This window comes from Asparagus officinalis, chromosome 10 (genome assembly GCF_001876935.1).
Source record: "Asparagus officinalis chromosome 10, Aspof.V1, whole genome shotgun sequence".
NCBI classification, from domain to species: Eukaryota; Viridiplantae; Streptophyta; class Magnoliopsida; order Asparagales; family Asparagaceae; genus Asparagus; species Asparagus officinalis.
In genome coordinates, this window is record NC_033803.1 from 23,837,317 (window position 1) to 23,856,123 (window position 18,807).

General features: G+C 35.0%; 1 protein-coding gene across 6 annotated transcripts; it reads left to right on the forward strand.

Moving 5' to 3' along the window:
* LOC109825283 (DNA-directed RNA polymerase II subunit 2-like) lies at nt 2,448-9,546 on the forward strand. Of its 6 annotated transcripts, none has more exons than XM_020392103.1 (8): nt 2,448-2,756; nt 2,951-3,040; nt 3,520-3,657; nt 3,780-3,896; nt 6,339-6,407; nt 6,529-6,567; nt 6,925-7,013; nt 9,196-9,546. In XM_020392103.1, exons 3-8 carry the CDS (start codon nt 3,550-3,552, stop codon nt 9,227-9,229), a joined length of 456 nt encoding a protein of 151 aa, XP_020247692.1. In that variant the 5' UTR covers nt 2,448-2,756; nt 2,951-3,040; nt 3,520-3,549; the 3' UTR covers nt 9,230-9,546. The 6 variants fall into 6 exon arrangements, with proteins under 6 accessions (XP_020247692.1, XP_020247694.1, XP_020247695.1 ...); XM_020392105.1 differs by having other exon boundaries at nt 3,520-3,627; XM_020392104.1 differs by having other exon boundaries at nt 2,745-2,866.

The window sequence follows — 18,807 nt, forward strand, 5'->3', positions numbered from 1 at the left end:
TACTTTGAAAATTTCTTTTCTAACATGTTCATTTTCATGTGTATAAACGTTTTCCAAAAGTTTACTAATTTTGGAGTTGATTTGTTATTTTAATTTGAATTTATAAAATCAACTCTACAAAAATCAAGTTTCTGAAATACATGTCCATCAGTCGACCAATTGGCTTCACCAGTCGACTGACCAGTGTGAGATTTCAGCATGATTTTTAGGCTTATCAGTAGACTGATTACATATTATCAGTCAACTGATTTTGTTCATCAGTCAACCGATGGTGTGCTGATTTTTCAGAACTCAGCCAACGGCTAGTTCATCAGTCGACTGATGAACTTGACCAGTCGATTGATGGTTACTTTTCCTATAACGACTAGTTTTTTTGGCTGCTTTGTTTTTAAGGCTATAAATACCCCTCAAGCTTTAGTTTTTCACAAGAGTTTCACAAGAGTTTTAAGAGTGTTTACACTAGTTTATTTTCAAGTTTTGGTGTGTTTCTTTATGTGAAGAAAGTTTCATAAAGAGAAGATCTCAACTTCGGTTTTGAGGCGTTCAACCCTAAATCTTTACCTACATCTCTTTGTTTTCTTTGAAGAAGTTTTCTAAACTCATTCTCTAACTTAATCTTCATTTTATTTCATATATATATACAAGCTAGATTTACTTGAGTTTAATTCTTATTTTACTCATTGTTTATACACACAACCACTTGAGCTTAAGTATTTTACATTTAGTACATTTTGGTTGTGAAAGTGTTACATTGAGAGTGAGCTTACAATTCGTTCTCATCCATAAGAGAGAACTAAACATTTATTTGTGCTTATTGTGAGAACGCGTTGTAATACACAAGAATAGTTAGAGGAGTGATTGGAAGAGACCGGGGTCAATTCCAAGAGGAATGACTTGGTTGTCAAAGCCTAGGGAGAGGTAATAATTCCAAGCACTTGAGTAAGGTGACACGGGTAGACCAACACTTAGAGGGGTATATTGTGGGATTGACAACGTGTGATTGTAAAAGTTTTCGATGAGCTTTGAAAACCGATTGTGTAGTTATTTGTGATTAGTGGAGAATCTCTTGAGGTGAGGAGCGGAGACGTAAGTCGAGGGTTGACCGAACTCTGTAATCATATTTCTTGTTTGTGTTTGTCATTAACGCACTTATCCTTGTGTATATTTTCATATCGCTTTATGTTTTATAATTTATATCACCTATTGTTACATATATCACTTGTATATATCATATTGTTAGGATATTCTTTGTAAAGTTTTTAATTTGGCATCAATATCGGATTAGATTAGCAATTACCGTATTCACCCCCTCCCCCCCCCTCCAGGGTACTTTCAATGCAATCTACGCATACTTAATGAAATGTAAACATACTAAAATGTCTTTGAGAGAGGACTCAAGGTTATCAAGTGATTGAATTTGGGGAGAGAGCGAAAGAGGTAGAGAGAAATTAGGCCTGACTCCTTTAAACGTGATAGAAAATAGTGAGTGAGGTCAGTGGTTTTGATTCTATTTAGCAGGTGTTAGATTTGGGTCTAAAAAAATAAGGATTTTGGGATCCAAAACCCATAGAATATATGGAATATTTTTTCTAGCAAAATTAGCCGACTTAGACCTTTACAATAAGTTTCTGATTAATCAGATTCTCACCCTAAATTGGTGAAAAATGATAACTTATTTAATTTTCTAGAAATTGTGTCAATGTGTTCAAAACCTTATACGTCAATGATATACCGTTATAACCAATAGATTTTTAAAACAGTGCTCATCCCTGATTAATCACTAGTTAACCGTAGTGAACAGTTGGACAGTAAATATAACAAAGTGTAATTTTAAAAACTTCAAATACTTGGGGTACTAATTATAAAATATGAATATTTGGGAGACTAATTTCAGATATGAAACATTTGGGAGATTAATTCCAAATAGGAAATCATTAGGGACTAATTTCAAATAAGTTGGCAATTAGGTATAAGTTTGAGGGACTATTATGAAAAAAAACTTGCAAGTATCATGTGTATAAAAAACCCAGGGGGCATGGCCACCCCCAACTCCCTGTCTCTGCCAATGGACATAGCTAATTAAATTTAAATAGTAACCAATAAAGGACATATTAGAAATATGTAATGTTCAACATGAGCGAAAATTCTGGTCAGCGAAAACCACGTTTCTCATATGCAAGCATGCATGCCAGTACAATTAAGTGCTTGTAGTTCCATCCCACCGCTAAGGAGTGAGCTTTATCTAAGACAATTTCCTATTTACAGAAAAATTATGCTTTTAAAACTCAAGATATATACTATAAATTTTTGTAACTTGTACTTATCTATCTATCTATCTATCTGCCCTTTAAAAGAGGGAGTTCTTGAAAAACTTTCCCTTCCCCAAAATAACCTTCAACTATTGTAAATATAACAATTTTATACATTTTTATCGTTTCACAGAGTTAATAAATCGGCAGCCTAAAAGCCTTCGTTCCTTTCATTTCCCCCTCTGTCGGTTAAGAATTCCCTCTAGCAGCAACCTTCAGTTACGCTTCTCCTCCGGCAACGCCATCCCACTTTCTTAAATCCTCATCATCACCGCACTCCCTCTGCCATCATCTCCTCACTTCTCAAATTTTGGGCATCTGTTACGATCACGAACAAACCCTAGCCGGCGACGAGTTCCATCCTTCATATTTCCAGTGCTTTGTCTGCCTTTAAGCTATTTCTACCTTCAAAAACTCGCTTTTTGCGGTTTTCATCTGTTGAATTTGGTAAAAAGAGAAGATTTTTAGCCTGATATTGCTGATTATTGCTTGAATTTGCAAGTTATCCATATCTTCTCTTTCGATGCCAAGAACTCCTCAATCTCCGATGATCCCATGTTTTTTTTCTCTTCTATCACTTGATTATTTGTTAGGGTTTAGTATTTGAGCTCTTTGATCATTGGATTTTTTTATTGGTGCAGGCTAGGTTTGCAATTAGCGGGGACCCGGCTAGGGTTTGCGGTCCATCCCAGTGGGGATGAATTTGTTTGTTCTACTGCTAATGGATGCAAGTGAGTATTGAATTTACTTTAAAAGATCGAATTTCGCATGTTAATTTATTGAAATTGAAGTGATTTTGGTTTTGGTACAACAATTTGGGGGTTTAGGGTTTCTGGGTGTAGGAAAGTAGATATCTCAGTAGACAGTGGAAGGTTGTGAAGTTTTCTGCATGCTGAAATTAAAGTGAGGTTTGGCATATGAAACTAAGCTGGCTTGTAAAAGTGGAAGTTTGGATCTGTATGGTAGAAATACAAGCTGAAGAATCCATGACTTCAAAGTAGATTGAAACTTTTATTGGCAAGTTAAATATTTTAGAAGTTCCTTCTGTTTTTCCCCTATAACTTTAAATTTAAAGTCACTGCATAGATATCAATATTCTTTTTAGCTGACACTAGCGGAGATGTTTCTCTTTACTGGTAAACTGAAGCTATACAAGTATTTCAGCATCCCCATTTTTTATGCTAACATTTGAATGTTGTATGTTTGTCAGGCTTGTGGATTGGTATAGAACCTTGCTCTGATGGTATACATAACAGTAGGATCAGCTGCGCATCTAATTTTGGAGTTTTTGGAGGAGTGGAGTACAGAAAACTTTGAGATATGCATTTTTTATTTATTCCTTGTGAATGTGAGCTGGATCTTTTGTATGCTTGTAGTTGCTCAAAATGGTATCTTGTTGGCGGTTAAAGGGTGTCTTCTTGTCGCAGGTTTTAGTCTACTGAAGTTTGCATTTCTTTTGCCTCTTCGCAGGAAATATCTCCAGCTGTTATTCCTCAAGCAACTAAGATTTTTGTTAATGGTTGCTGGGTTGGTGTTCACAGAAATCCTGAACTCCTGGTGAAGACTTTGAGACAATTAAGGAGACAGGTATGCATTCACATCTTTTCTATCCTCAGATCACCCCAGATGGGTTTTGTGAGCCTATGATGTGTACACATCACCGTTCAAATATTTCCATACATTTTCAATTTTCATTATTTCTCTGGAATACTGTCAATGAAATCTCTTTTACATTTTTGGTTCCATCTAAGAATGCATAATTTGGGGATTGGTCGTAATAAGGAAAAAAGACAGACCCACCAGAATCGCAAAAAAGAAAAATAAGGGTTATGTAACTCGTGCAAAATTCGAGTTTTGTGCAGGTGGAACCATTCCGTTTTGGTTCTTCTCCACATTATGAACGGTAGGAATTTGGGGATTTTCATGTGTCTAGATGATTATGCATTTTAATGTATATATTGTTGTATACATTATGCAAAACGAAATGCAATAGCAATTCATTTGTTAGAAGTATGAAACAAAATTATGCAGCATTGTCAAGCTATAGAAATGTATTGGGGCTACTGCTGTTATGTTGGTTATAGAGTTAAAAGAACACTTGACAAAGAAATGTTTCATATCTCAGAAAAAGGACAGGCCAAGCTGTGATCTTGCGATCGTCCCATTTTCAAGATCTTTGATATGCTAATTTTATAATTGCTTAGTGCATGATATGATTTGTTTAAGGTCACTGTTTAAATCTTGTTTGCTTTTGACTGAGGTTAGATTAGAATGTTCTCTGTTCTAATTGTGTCAAAGCTAAGTAAAATACTTGATTTGAAGCCAATAAAACTTGTCATTAAAGACATGGCGAAGGGCAATTTAGGTAAGTTGTCGTGAATAGGAGATGTCCGGAGTCCTTCGAACCACAAAAGATGCTATAAATTTTCAGCTGTAAAGGAATCTTGAATCTCCAGAAATTGATTAAAAATAAATGCCCTATAGTCCTCTTTTGTTAAAATCACAGAAAGTAACTAATCTTTGAGGTTCCATATGACAAAGATACAATGGAAGGGATTTTACAAATGATTAACAGACTGCTCACTACTAAAGAGATTCATTAGTTATGAGAAGTTGATATCAGAACTAAACGAGTTTAAATAATGAAAAAGTTGGTAAAACAATTAGTTATATTAATTGATACGAGTCAATTAATATAGCTTCTGGAGCAGTCAGGGGCAACCAGAGTCACAAGCTCTTGCTTAGAGAAGTGTATTATATTACATTATAGCTTCTGATAGAGAAGTGTCCTATATACATTACATTATAGATAAACTTAGGCTCGATGACTCTTGAACCTTGATACTATGATTATCCTTGTACATCCACCTTTTGTTGACCTTTTTAAAAAAAAAGGAAAAGTAGATTTTCTTGTGACCTTGAAAACGCAAGGTCACTTATTGGAGATCAGGAGAAATTTTTTCTTTCAGGTGCTCAACAAATATGTTCTTAGGGAGGCACTTGAAATATTTGGTGTTCTTCTTGAATTTACTCGTGTCTTTTATGGAAGTCTCTGTGCTTGTTTATGATTCGATCTTCAAAGAATCACTTTGCCCAACTCTACTTGCATATTAGTTAGCGTTTTATTTTAGTTTGCTTGCAGCCAACTCGAATCAGTCGTCACTTTCTCCTATGAAATAATGCTAGAATGTTTTTCAAAAGCGATCCTTTTTGGGGCCTTATTATGTGTGTGCACATCACCTCTTGACTACAAACTTATGTGTGTTAGAATTTGAGTATTCAAACAAACCAATTCATAATGTAACCAATTATTATACTTTCGAGTGTAGTGTTATTCGATGTTACCATGGTAAATGGAGGTGTCTAGAGTGTTTTGTTTGTTACAGTTCTCTGCATTATTTTGTAACATAACTAATTTTTCTTGGTCATAGGGGTATTTTTCATAACTGCTTCTAGAGCTGTGGTGATATGTAATATTGAAGCTCCCTTGGCTACTTCACGTTTTTTCATGGTGTCAATGGCTACTAACACCATGAATCTACTATTGCGTAACATATGAGTCTACTTGCTTTAGTAGGGAGGTATGACTGTGATTTGAGACTCTCATGGAGTTTGACTTAAGATAAAATTACTGTCTAGGATTTTATATGTCCTTATTGCAACGATTATGTTACCGGTTTCTTCTCTCACATGTATAGACGCAAAAAGAAAAAAAAAAGGGAAAAGGGAAAAGTCTTGTTTTATGAGGAGGAACCTCCAAGTTAAAAAAGAAAAAGAAAAAACATCATACATTAAAGCCTTTTGCTTATTATTTGTTTTTTTTCCATACATACTTCATCATCTGATAAAGTTTCATGTGGACTTGAAGAAGTCAGAAGAGCGCAATGCATCCTTTTTTATTATTGAGCAAACACCTTTATGTTATTTATCTAAATTATCTGCACATTTGGACATGGTGAAAATTACTTTGAAATAGATTTGGATATGCACAGATTCAGTTACAGCTGACCTTTTCATCCCAAAATTTAGTTTTTCAGTGAGATTTCTATGGGGATACTTCGAGTATTCAGTGAAATTGCACTGCACCTGTTATACAAGGTCCCAAGGAAACCTTTGTTTGCTTAGAATTGTAGACTTTAGGTCGTAATGCATGAGAGGAATAAAAAATGCTTTGACTTGTAAGATATAACAAGTACTCATATTTTCCTGTGCTTTTCAGGCGAATGATGCACAATTGAGCATAATGGTTGCTGAGCAGGTAAGAATGTCTATTTTCTGTAATAAAATGCTAATTTTTCCCCAACCATTGCTGAAATCTGCTACTGTTGAATAACCATAATGCTAAATATGATTTTAGCTTTACAAACTGTTTATATTCTCCTCTTTTGGTCGTTCTCCTTTTCCCTTTGTGAGGATTGCACACGTAGCTTTACAAACTGTTTATATTCTCCTCTTTTGGTCGTTCTCCTTTTCCCTTTGTGAGGATTGCACACGTTTTCCAATCTGTTTAAATTTGTTGCCTCTTTTGGTCGTTCTCCTTTTCCCTTTGTGAGGATTGCACACGTTTTCCAATCTGTTTAAATTTGTTTAAATAATTTTTTAACATTTTTCGCAGGTTGAGCAAGCACATGCTGCTATAGTTGCTCTCACTTCATCTCAGAAGACAGTAAACCAGATCCGGGAAAACTTTGTGCCCATTGAAAGGTATAGCATTGGTCCGGGTCTAGGCATTGTTTGATATATTTTATGTGTACTAATTGCGGATTTCCTTCCATATCTTATGTGAACGGGTCTAGGCATTGTTTGATATATTTTATGTGTACTAATTGCGGATTTCCTTCCATATCTTATGTGAACTTCTTTTTTAATATTGCTATACATTTTAAATCGCCGGTATGTGACATGTCAGATTGTGGCAAGAGTGTCAAACGCTGATAGAAAAAATCACAACAGGATAAAACTTCTTAGCAATGCGAGGAACAACTTGAACACAACACTAAACATTGGTTAGACTATCTTGATATCCTCACAATATTCTGGTTTTCAAATTGTGCAAACCAAAACCGAAATTTTCTAATTTCATTTATTTTGTTGTTCCTTCTGCTTCTGGTGTCCTTTTCATTTACCTATTAATTCGTAATCAGTAATTTTAACCAAAAACAACTAGGGTCTCCTCGTAACCTATTATTAGATATGCTTCTACTATTCATAATAGACAATCTGTGCATCTGAGGACTAATATTCAATCTTAAATGTGATGATAGATCAAAGTGAGAAATAAAGTGACAACGTCCATAGCTTGGGAAGGTATTTTTTAGTGTTACATCTGTGACTAAAGGACCTTATGTGGCATAATAGAAGATTATTTCAGGGTGATATTTCTGCCTTGGATGATAGCAAAAAACTATATGGTATTTCAACTCGAAGAGGACAGTTAAACCCAAAATGAATTGCAGGAAGTATTTGAGATAGGTAACAAAATCAAGATCTAGATTATTATAATGGTTTTGGCGATGGAGGTGCAGAGAAAATGCTTTCAGATGGTAGAGATGCATGACTGTCCATTCAAGTATCGTTAATCGACGTTAAGTATCAATCTACATTGCGGCCAATATCCATTTATGTTGGCTGCTACCAATCAGTAAAGGATACACCACCATTCAGATGGATCCGACTTGTTTAGCTCAACTTCCTGTTTTCCAATAATGTTTTTCCTTTTAAAAAAGTATTTTACACTCACATAATAGTAGGCCAGTAGTAGTTGGCAGATGTGAAAGAAATTGAGCTCACATATGTAGTAAGTTTGGGGTATTGAGGTTCAATTGGTATAAACTTTGTGATACTAAAGTGTAAATAACCCTTTGTTTTATTTTAGTTTCCTTCTATCAAGGCTCAAGAACAATAATTATATCCTATAAGATTGTTTTTAATGATGTTAATGCTTTTTTTCTTGCGAGCAAAACTTAAGGGTCCACGCTCTATTCAACCTGACAAAGGCAAATTAAATATTTTGTCGATAAAAATCCTTTACTAAATCATATTTTTGGACTAGCATTTTTAATTGGATACCTTATAGCTAATTTCAAAAATTTTAGGAAAAAAATTTAAGATGTAAAAACTAATTAATACCTTGGGCTCAACTTAAAAATAATAATAAATTTAACCTTTTTTATCTTCAACAAATCATCATAGGCTATATCCCTTTTGCTCATCTGTTAGAACGATAAGTAGATATAGTAAATTAATATATTTTGTCTAGAGAGCTTTATTTGTTTTTTCCCTTTCCTTTTTTAGCCGTTTAATAATAATTGTAATTGACTCAATTGTTCTATACTAAAGATTCTGAAATTTCTAAATTCCTATCAAAGAGTAAACTTTTACTAAATGGACATTGTCAAATATCTTGCAATATCTTAATTCATGTAAGCAAATATGAGCTCAAATGCCAATTGGAATTACTATGAGGAAAGTATTAATTTCATGATACATATAAAAATTGATAATGCAATTGCTAAAGGAAATTATTAAGCTTACAGGCTACAATTCATATGATAACTTAGGGAATGATAGTTAGCCAAAACGCATTTGCATCTATTAGCTTAATTATTCTATTGATAGACTCTATAGCGTAACAGATATTATAGATGTTAATGTAAGAAATGTTGGTAGACTTTATAATGTAAGAAATATTATACATGTAATTGGTATTTGTTTAAAAAGAATGTTCCTTATAGGAGAGATTGATTTCTATATTGCTTTGTTCAATATCAATGATTCGATCAATACTTAGGTGATCTGCTCTAATTCCCTATGCATCTCTGTTTCATGTTCATTTAACTGTGTTCAGAAATTTATATGTCTTGATATGTCCTTCTTATTGTTTTAGCCTTTCCGACCATAAAACCATGGCGAAACAATAAGAGGCGTGGGGAGCTGCTAGGAGACCAACAACTTGATGCTATTTAGTTGAGTTCAGGTCTTTGGTGAATGAAGATGTTTTTTAAGCTCTATACTTTGTTGCTAAATGTTGCTAATGTTCCATTTTTTGGATGTATGTTAGGAGTTGTTTTGATTTTTGATGTATACAGCTAGGGGGTTTTATATTTTTTTGGTGTGATGTAATGAGAGATACTTCATTTTGTTCTTTGGTTGGGGATTTTGATGATTATATGTAAGTGGATTGTAATCACCCAATTTTTTTTAAAAAATGTATTACTCGGTTGAGGTCTTCTTTCAAGACTCAATCCTTTCTCTTAAGAAGACATGGTGGAAGCTATTCATACATGAGAAGAGATTGACTTCATAGTGATTAATCGATGCTAGACAATTGTCTATGTTGAATGTAAGGTGGTCCGTACTTGACCTGTATTTTCTTGAAAACATATTGCGCTTGTTGAACAAAATCTATTGCATTCTATCTTTCCGTACTTGACCTGTATTTTCTTGAAAACATATTGCGCTTGTTGAACAAAATCTATTGCATTCTATCTTGAATGCTGCTCTTATTATTTTGTTATAGGACAAAAGATTTAATATTCAATCCAAGTGTCTCATTCATTCAATGAGGTTATTAGTGTGATTATTAGTTCTTATATCCAAATGTCTAAAAGATTTTGACTTATTCGGTTTGACGTCGCATAAGGTCCAGTGACTTTATTTTATGTCTATATGTTTGACCCATTGCTTACATTTATTAATTTAATAACAAATCTTTCCTAAATAAATTTAAAAATTTATAATAAATGATAAAAGTTTTACCACGTGCAATTCACGTGCATCTCAACTAGTATAGACAAAAGAGAAAGATCTAATTACAAATCTCACCGTTCTAGAAAAACGCGATAGGGTAAGTAGATACCGGTCTTATAAAAGAAATAAGCAACTTTAAATATACTGGTGTAACTGAATGTAAAATTAATAGACACCAATTACAGTCTGAAAGAAAAGCAAGATGAATATTCCTATAATTTTAGATTGAAACAAACAAAAGAATATGTTTCCTATTCTCAACTTTTTCCCCAGAAGTAACTTTTCCTTCTTTTTCAAGCATTTTTCTAAAAACATTGCCCAACCAAGTAGCCCCTTGTTCGCTCGGAAAATCGTTGTTTTCTTCATCATTGATTCCATTGCAAATTCTTGTAATAGTTTATCGATTACAAAGATTGCCTTTGGCGGGCTCTCTTCGAGAGAGCTACCACGCCCTCTGTGGAAGAAGAGTTGGCCAGTGCAGATCTGACCTGGTTGGAAACTGGAGGAACCTCACCCGATGCGGCTTTGGCATCAAACGGGGCGAGATCTTCGTTGTTGGCTTCGACTTCTTCATACCAACGAACCTTTCTCCTGGAGGAGAACTTGGACTTGCTGGACTTGCGGGGGGAGGTTGATCCAGACGAGGACAAGTATTCCTCGAACTTAGTTTGGTCGAACTCGTACTCAACCTCCTCCACGACCGGAATTGAAATCCGCGGCTGCGACGCATCGATCTCGTCAGCGAGATCGTCGGCTCCCACTGTGGTCGCCAGATTGTTCGCGGTGAAAATCGTTATTCCATTGCAAATTCTTGTAATAGTTTATCGATTACAAAGATCCGGTCTTTTTTTAGATCCGGTTACAACGAAAATCAAATAACACAAGAAATAAAGAAAATTACAACTTTCTTCTTATTTGTCGAACGAATCGCAAGATCCTGTTTTGCGGTCTCTTGCTTTGTGTGGGTTCTTTGCCTGCGCCGGGGTTTATCCGTGGACCACCGCGAGATCTAGATCCGATCAGATCTAAGCAGTACGACGGGTATTATTCCACAAAGGAAATAATAGCCGGGGAGGATTGATTCACCAAGGAAACAATCGTCCAAGTCTCGGGATCTAAGACCAAGCTTAGATCCGGAGTACGCCTGCGTAGATCTGAGATCCGGTCCTCTCGAACACCTGCCTTTTTTGGCGTTGACGATCGCTGAGCACCAGATCTGGAAGAGTGAGTCCCCGAAGTCCCAAAGCTCCAATCTTTTTTAAGTTTCGAGTCTTGAATCCGGCAGAGCTTCGCCTCCAAAATTTCCAACCTTTGAACAAATGAACCAAGTGGCCTATTTATAGGCACCCCTTACTGTGCCCGCGCACGGAACAGTGTCGGCCACCTCTGGGTGGCCGGCACTGGGCCGAGCCACCTATGGGTGGCTCGGCTTTGGCCGAGCCCCCTTAGGCATGGTTGTTTCGTCGTTTTCCGCTCTTGGTTCTATCCGTGATTCGGTTCTGTGGTTGATTTATCCAGACTTGATTCGTTGATCTGATTTGGCACTAGATCCACTTCTGAGTTCGAGTCCGAAACTGATCTTGATTCGATCGTGATTCGTCCGAGTCTGCCCTTGGTTGGATGACTCGTTGACTCTTCAACACTTGGCTTGATTCCGAACGCGAATGGGTGTATTCCATTGCTTGCGTGTGATTAGTCAATCTCGTTGCCTCGTTGGTTTGTCGGTTTGTGCCGAGCTGAGCTAAGGGATCTATAAGCAATTTTATATGCCTACACCCCTAAGTGCCTCTCTTTACGTTAGCGAACTTCAAAATAGAAAATATTACTTGTTGCTGACTTAACTGTAGATACTAAAGAAGGGGGATCTCAAAAGTAGAAAGGTATAGAGAAGCCATGGACCGTTAACTGGTTTGGATTTATAAAAATAAGAACGAAATATGCAGAATATAATAACTTCAACAAAACTGTGAGGATGAGTGGGCATATAATACAAATTGATGGAAGAGAACTACCGCAGAGTGAGCATTACTGCTATTTGGAATTAATTATTATTGATTCTATTGGTACATATGACTCAAAACCCTCATAAGAATTTCTTAGCTTACGAGTTCTCATATTAATAGAATTAGTTAGCGGCTTAATTATACACTTAAATTCTATTCGGCATGCAATTATTAGAGTCTGAATAAATTTTCGACGATAGTCCAATTCGTCTCCAGCTCTAGATCAGAGAAGCCCACGTCGTCTCAAGGGCGCATCTGTTCAAATCCGTATTGGACTCTGGATCAAAAAGCATCTATACGTAATGGACAGATGAGATTAATCCATGGTTAAAAATAGCAAATTGAAGGCTTTTAATATACTGTAAAAACCATTTACAAATAGCCCGTCATCTATGTATTTCTCTTTTTTGGGTCTTTTTTGGCATTTTTGAGAGTTCATTGTACTCATTTCTCTTTTGATAGTGAAATTTCTTTAATGTCTCTACCATGAACGTAGCCAAACTAGATGAGCCAAGAAAAAAAAAATTCCAATTTTATAATTGCTTGTCATTAGTTGTTGTGCTTGTTCTTTGCAATTATTTCTACTAGATTGTGCATTTGTTCTAGAGGATCCCATATTGAGATGCTATAATGAAACATCACTTCTGCAACTTTAAGTGAATATAGAATACCCATGACATTAAGGGGAAAGCGGCAATGAAACAAATACTTTATAGAATATAAGTGTTTTTGTCACGCCCCGGGCCCATAACCTAGTAGGCAGGATATAAGTCATGGGACTCACTAAGTGCAACCCTATATGAATAAAATAGCACAGTTCTTTGGACAACTATATGAGATTAAAATGAGCCTCTTTGAAAGTCATTGAGATGAAGAAAAAAAAGTTATTATGGAGATTAGAAGAGCATCAACAATGATCAAAGATCGATTGTTATGTGGCAATGCCAACACAAGATAAAGATCAGATGTTGTGGTGTGAGCTTTGAATAGTTGAGGAACATGTGGAGGATAATAGCGCAATTAATACTCTTATAAATCCTTTTCTTAAACAATTAAATGAAGAGGGGGTATTTATAGTATTCATTTTGAACTATGCACCGAGCTCGTCTGTGCACAGTTGGTGTGTGTTATTGCGGCAACCATACTGCTAACATATCAGATTCATCACTTCGCCAGATTTTAATTAAATGAATTGTAAATGTGAAATCCCATGGGTCCTATTAATCATTATGGGTGCCATCTCTTCAGTCACATTGCATTAAATGTGTTGTGAACTCCCATTCCCGCACAGCCGACAATAAGTTATCATTATTATTACCTCCGTCCAATCAATCCACCATACCCCAACTACCAAACTTAGCGTGAGTAATGTGAGCGTTAAGCTAGGTTTGGTGGCTCATTACCTCGGGACCATGCACCTCGACTTATGTGCACCACAGACTTCCTGAAGTTAATGCATTGAATGAGCATCAGTGTGATTAGACCTATGATGGAGCACTTAAATTGTATCACCAGCGCCTCATCTTCTGTGCAGCTTGTAGAGTCTGAGTTCCACAAGATTTTTCCATGCTTATCTTTATATTGTTCACCAGTATATACGCCAAATTAGGTCGACACAAAATTTTATGTTTGTGTCGAATTGTGTTCCATCTAGTTATGTCTTTCTATACTTAGAGTTTTGGATTCTTCTTTCCTTCGGTCTAGTTCTTTAGCTTTGCTGGGTTTGTGTAGTCTGCCCCAAATATCTCTAAGGCCTCATCTTCACATATAAATCATCTTTGTTAAATGGTCTTTACTTTTTGACATTCCACAAGATCTACTTCAGAGTTTCTGAAATCCCTACATCTAGATCTCTAGAAACTTTGAATTTCTTTAGATGGGTGATTGCCAACTTTTTTTCATTGATAGGTTTGATGGCATTTGGTGGCCATGATGTTATATATAGACAACACTTGATGGGGGTGTTACTATCGGAGGGGTACTGAGGAATCAGACAGTTGAATTCTCCCTGAAAGACATGTCCATTGAACAATTCAAATATAGTCTGACACAAATATGTTTTGTTGTATGTGATAGAATGAATCATCTTTAGAGGTGTTCTTATAAGCTTGATCAATGATGTTCTTGGAAGAGGTGCTGATGTGCTGTGAAAATAGTGTCAAGATACAAGTGCAGAACTAAGTTATAGTATAGTACAATGTCAATCCCATGAGGAAGGCCTGTGTAGAAAAATCCTGAAAATGGTCCTACAATGGTGTTTGGACAAAGAGGATTGAAAGTGTAGAGATATAGAGAGTGCATGATTATTTACAAATAAAAGAAAATTAGAACATGAGGGGAGAAATAGAGTGAACAAATAAAAGAAAATAAAGAATAAACAAGGAGGAGAAATAACAAAAATAGAAAAGAATAAAATCAAAGAGGAAAAACAATCAAAAAGAGGAAAAAATCAAAATAAGTATAAGATAGGGGAAATCAAGCAGAAAAGATAAGAATCACGAATTGAATCCACTATTAACTTCACTTAGGACTTATGAACTACTTTCTTCTTGATATATTTTACTTTTTAGGTTCAGAAATCGACTCTGTGTTCCGAGTAGTTCAGAATTGAAAAAGAAGATTTTGAAGGAGGCTCATCGTTCTGGATATACAATGCATTCTGGTGGAACCAAAATGTACAAGGATTTGAAAGAGATATACTGGTGGAATAATATGAAGAGAGATATTAGCATGTATGTTTCAGAGTGTGAAATATGTCAGCAAGTAAAAACAGAGCATCAAAGGCCAGCCGGATTAACTCAAAATCTCGACATACCAATGTGGAAGTGGGAGAATATTTCAATGGATTTTGTCACAGAATTACCAAGATCTGCAAGGGGGTAACAATGCTATATGGATCATAGTGGACCGTCTGACTAAGTCGGCTCACTTCTTGCCAATCAATATGAAGTTTTCCTTGGAGAAGCTTGCGAAGTTGTATATTACTGAAGTAGTTAGACTTCATGGTGTACCCATGGAAATAGTCTCTGATAGAAATCCCAGATTCGTATCAGAGTATTAGAAATGTGTGCATAAAGTTCTTCAGAGTAAACTCTGTTTTAGCTTAGCATATCATCCAAAAAACAAATGGTCAATCTGAGAGAACAATTCAAACTCTCGAGGATATGTTAAGATGTTGTATCCTTGATTTAAAAGGATCATGGGAGGAGCATTTACCATTGGAAGAGTTTGCATATAACAATAGTTACCAAGCAAGCATTAAGATGGCACCGTATGAAGCTCTATACAGAAGGAAGTAACGTTCGCCTATACACTAGGACGATGTTGGAGAAATGAAACTTCTTGGTCCTGAGTTAGTGTAACAAGCTATAGAGAAAATTTACTTGATAAGGGAGCATATTTGAAATGCACAAAGCAGATAGAATAGCTATGCTGATTGGAGAAAGAGTGACTTAGAATTTCAAGAAGGTGATCATGTATTCTTAAAGGTGTCCCCTGAAGAGGTGTGAAAAGATTTGGAATCCGAGGAAAGCTGAGTCCAATATTTGTGGGACCGTTTGAAATTCTTCAGCATGTTGGTGAAGTCACTTATAGGCTTGCTTTACCACCTTCTTTGGCCAGAGTCCACAATGTATTTCATGTATCTATGCTGAGAAAATTTATTCGAGATCTAGATAAAGTTATAGAACTAGAACCCATTAACCTAAAGGAAGACTTAACATATGAGGAATAACCTGAAAGCATTGTAGATCAAAAGGAGCAAGTGCTTAGGAAACATACAATTCAATACATGAAGGTTCAATGGAAGAATCACAATGATAGAGAAGCAACATGGGAGCTTGAATATGAGATACGACAGAAGTATCCTCAACTTTTTGAGAACCAACATAAAACCCCGTAAATTTAAATATATTATGATAAATAATAATAAATATGTTATATGGTGATAAATAACATATATTGATGTTTGCGTATGCTAGAGATTGATTTGAGATCAATCCAATGTATATATGTGAGTATAGATGGAAAACATGCACGAAAACATGCACAAACCTGTTTCTGGGCTGTTAGTAGTCGACTACTCCTCAGAGTCGTCGACTAACTAGCTTAGTAGTCAACTACTCTAAGAAGCAGTCGACTATCAGAGCTGTTTCTAGTTTTTCTTTCAGATTTCTGGTCGGATTTGTTTTGTTTCGAACCCAGTTGTATATATACATATATATACTCGTTTTAAAGCTCTTTTTACTCTCTTTCACATGAGTTTAACACCAGCCATATTCCTCCTTAAACCCTAATCCTAATTGTGAGTTTTTGGGAGAGTTTTGAGGCGTTTGTCGAGAGGAAGGTGGAGTTTGAAGGGGGATCTTGCATATATGTGGTTGAGGCGTCTAACAGCACCCTAAGGCAAGATCATCTTCATCCACTCCTGTATCCTTAGTAATTTCATGATTTAAAGTATTAAATCCAAGGTTATATGCTTAACTCTCATTGTGATGTGATAAAAGATATGTTTTTGATAATAGATCTATAACCTATGTTAGATCTGATGTTCTTCTTGCTGTTAACATTAGAAATATGATCATGATCATTAGGTTTAATATTATTTTTGTTTTTAACCTATTAATTAAGTTTAACTTATGTGCAAAATGTTGGCCTTCTTGTTTTGATGATGTTTAACAAACAATTTACGACTAATGTTGTTTGTCTAGTATTTATGGTTTTCTATTTATTATAGACAAACAACATATTGGAGGATGGATGGAATCGAGCTTTCATGATCATATCCAATAGAGGTTGGCGGAATAGTGGAGTAAAGCCTTGCAATTCAAGTTGAAGATCCAAGTTCAAGCTTCATCCACAAAGTGTACCAAGTTGAGCTACATCGAAGATCAAGATCAAATCTTGGGTAAATTAGTTTAGGTTTATATTATGTGTGTTGGTATTTTAAGCTCAATATCATATATACACACACATTTTATTGATTTCTTTGTATATATATATGTAGTTATATATATATACACACTTTAACTGTGGTTTCTATGTATATATATAGTTATATATAACTTTAACTGTGGTTTCTATGTATATATATAGTTATATATATACATATATGTTTTGGTTTAATAGTTTTTAAGTTTTAATATGAAACAGTTATATATATACATATATGTTTTGGTTTAATAGTTTTTAAGTTTTAATATGAAACAATTGAATACAATTAAAAATATATTTCTTGTTTTATACTTATATGCATATATATGATTTTATCAATATTAATTTTATTTAGTTCAATGTAATCATATTTATTATTTTTGAAAAGTTTGCAAAAAATGCAATTTTGTGAAAATATTATATTCTTAGTTTTTGGACTTAACAATAACCATATACATCTTTTATTAAATCTATAAAATCATTTTGTAATGTTTCAAAACATGGTTAAGCTAAAATGTTAAAAATCATGTGTTTACATTTTTATGTTTTGGACTATTTTGTAAAATAATGATATTTTTCATTTGGGAGATCCTTTTTACAAAATTGTTTTTGTAGCATGTTTATTATCATGTCTACAATTATTTTCCAAAGTTTTATATTTTTCTAAATTTATTAGATATTTTTAAACCCTGTTTTAAGTTAACATGTACTGTTTAAAACAGGTTGTATGCATGTCTTGAGTCGACTCATGAACAGTGTTGAGTCGACTCATAAACTGTTGTGTAGTTTATATTTTATTTCTGACGAGTCAACTCACAACATCATGAGTCGACCCATCAAGTTGAGTCGACTCATGCCTGCCATAAGTCGACTCATAAACTGTGTTAGAAAGTATGTTTTGTTTCTGCTGAGTCGACCCATGACTTCATGAGTCGACCCGTGCATGATGAGTCGACTCATGATTTTTATGAGTTGACCCATAAGTTGGTTTTTGGCTTGTAACGACTACTTATGAGTTGACTCATGAACAGTACCGAGTCGACTCATAACACTGTAATGGCTATATTTCCAGACTGTATTATTTTTGGGTTTTTGGTCTTTTTGCCTTATTTTCTGTTGGCTTTGGGGTTCCTATAAATACCCTCACATATCCTCAGTTCTAAAATAACTGAAGAGAATGTTTTAAGAAAGTTTAACAAGGGTTTAAGTTTGTTTTAGTTTTAATTTTTGGTTTATGAAGAAGTTTTCACAAGTGGAGGAGATCATCTTCATTTGAGCTTCAATCTCCATCTCTCCACCTTGTTGTTTCGGAGAAGAATTTCTAAACTCAATACTAGCTTTGTATTAATTATTTGTTATTTATCATTTTTATTAAGCTAGGGTTTACATTGAGTTTATAATTGATTTTCTCATTACTTACACACACAACCATTGAGCTTATTGTATTTTCATACTTAGTATAATTTGGATTGTGAGAAGTTGTAATAATTGAGAGTGAGCCTACATTGTGTTCTCATCTATTGTAGAGAACAATTTATTTGTATTGTGAGCCTAATTATGAGTTACACATTGTATTATACTTGGACACCGAGAGGAGTGTGTGGTGAGAGACGGGGTTGCTTTCAAGAAGAGTGGGGTCGGTAGTAAAGCCTAGAGAGAGGTGATAATTCTGAGTACTTGAGGAAAGACACAGGCTAGAGACCAACACTTAGAGGGTGTGGAGTGTAGTTACATTGTGAGATTGTGAACGTTGATCGGTGAACGTTAAAAATCGATATTGTGAGGTGTAAATATTATTCGGGTGACCGTAAAAA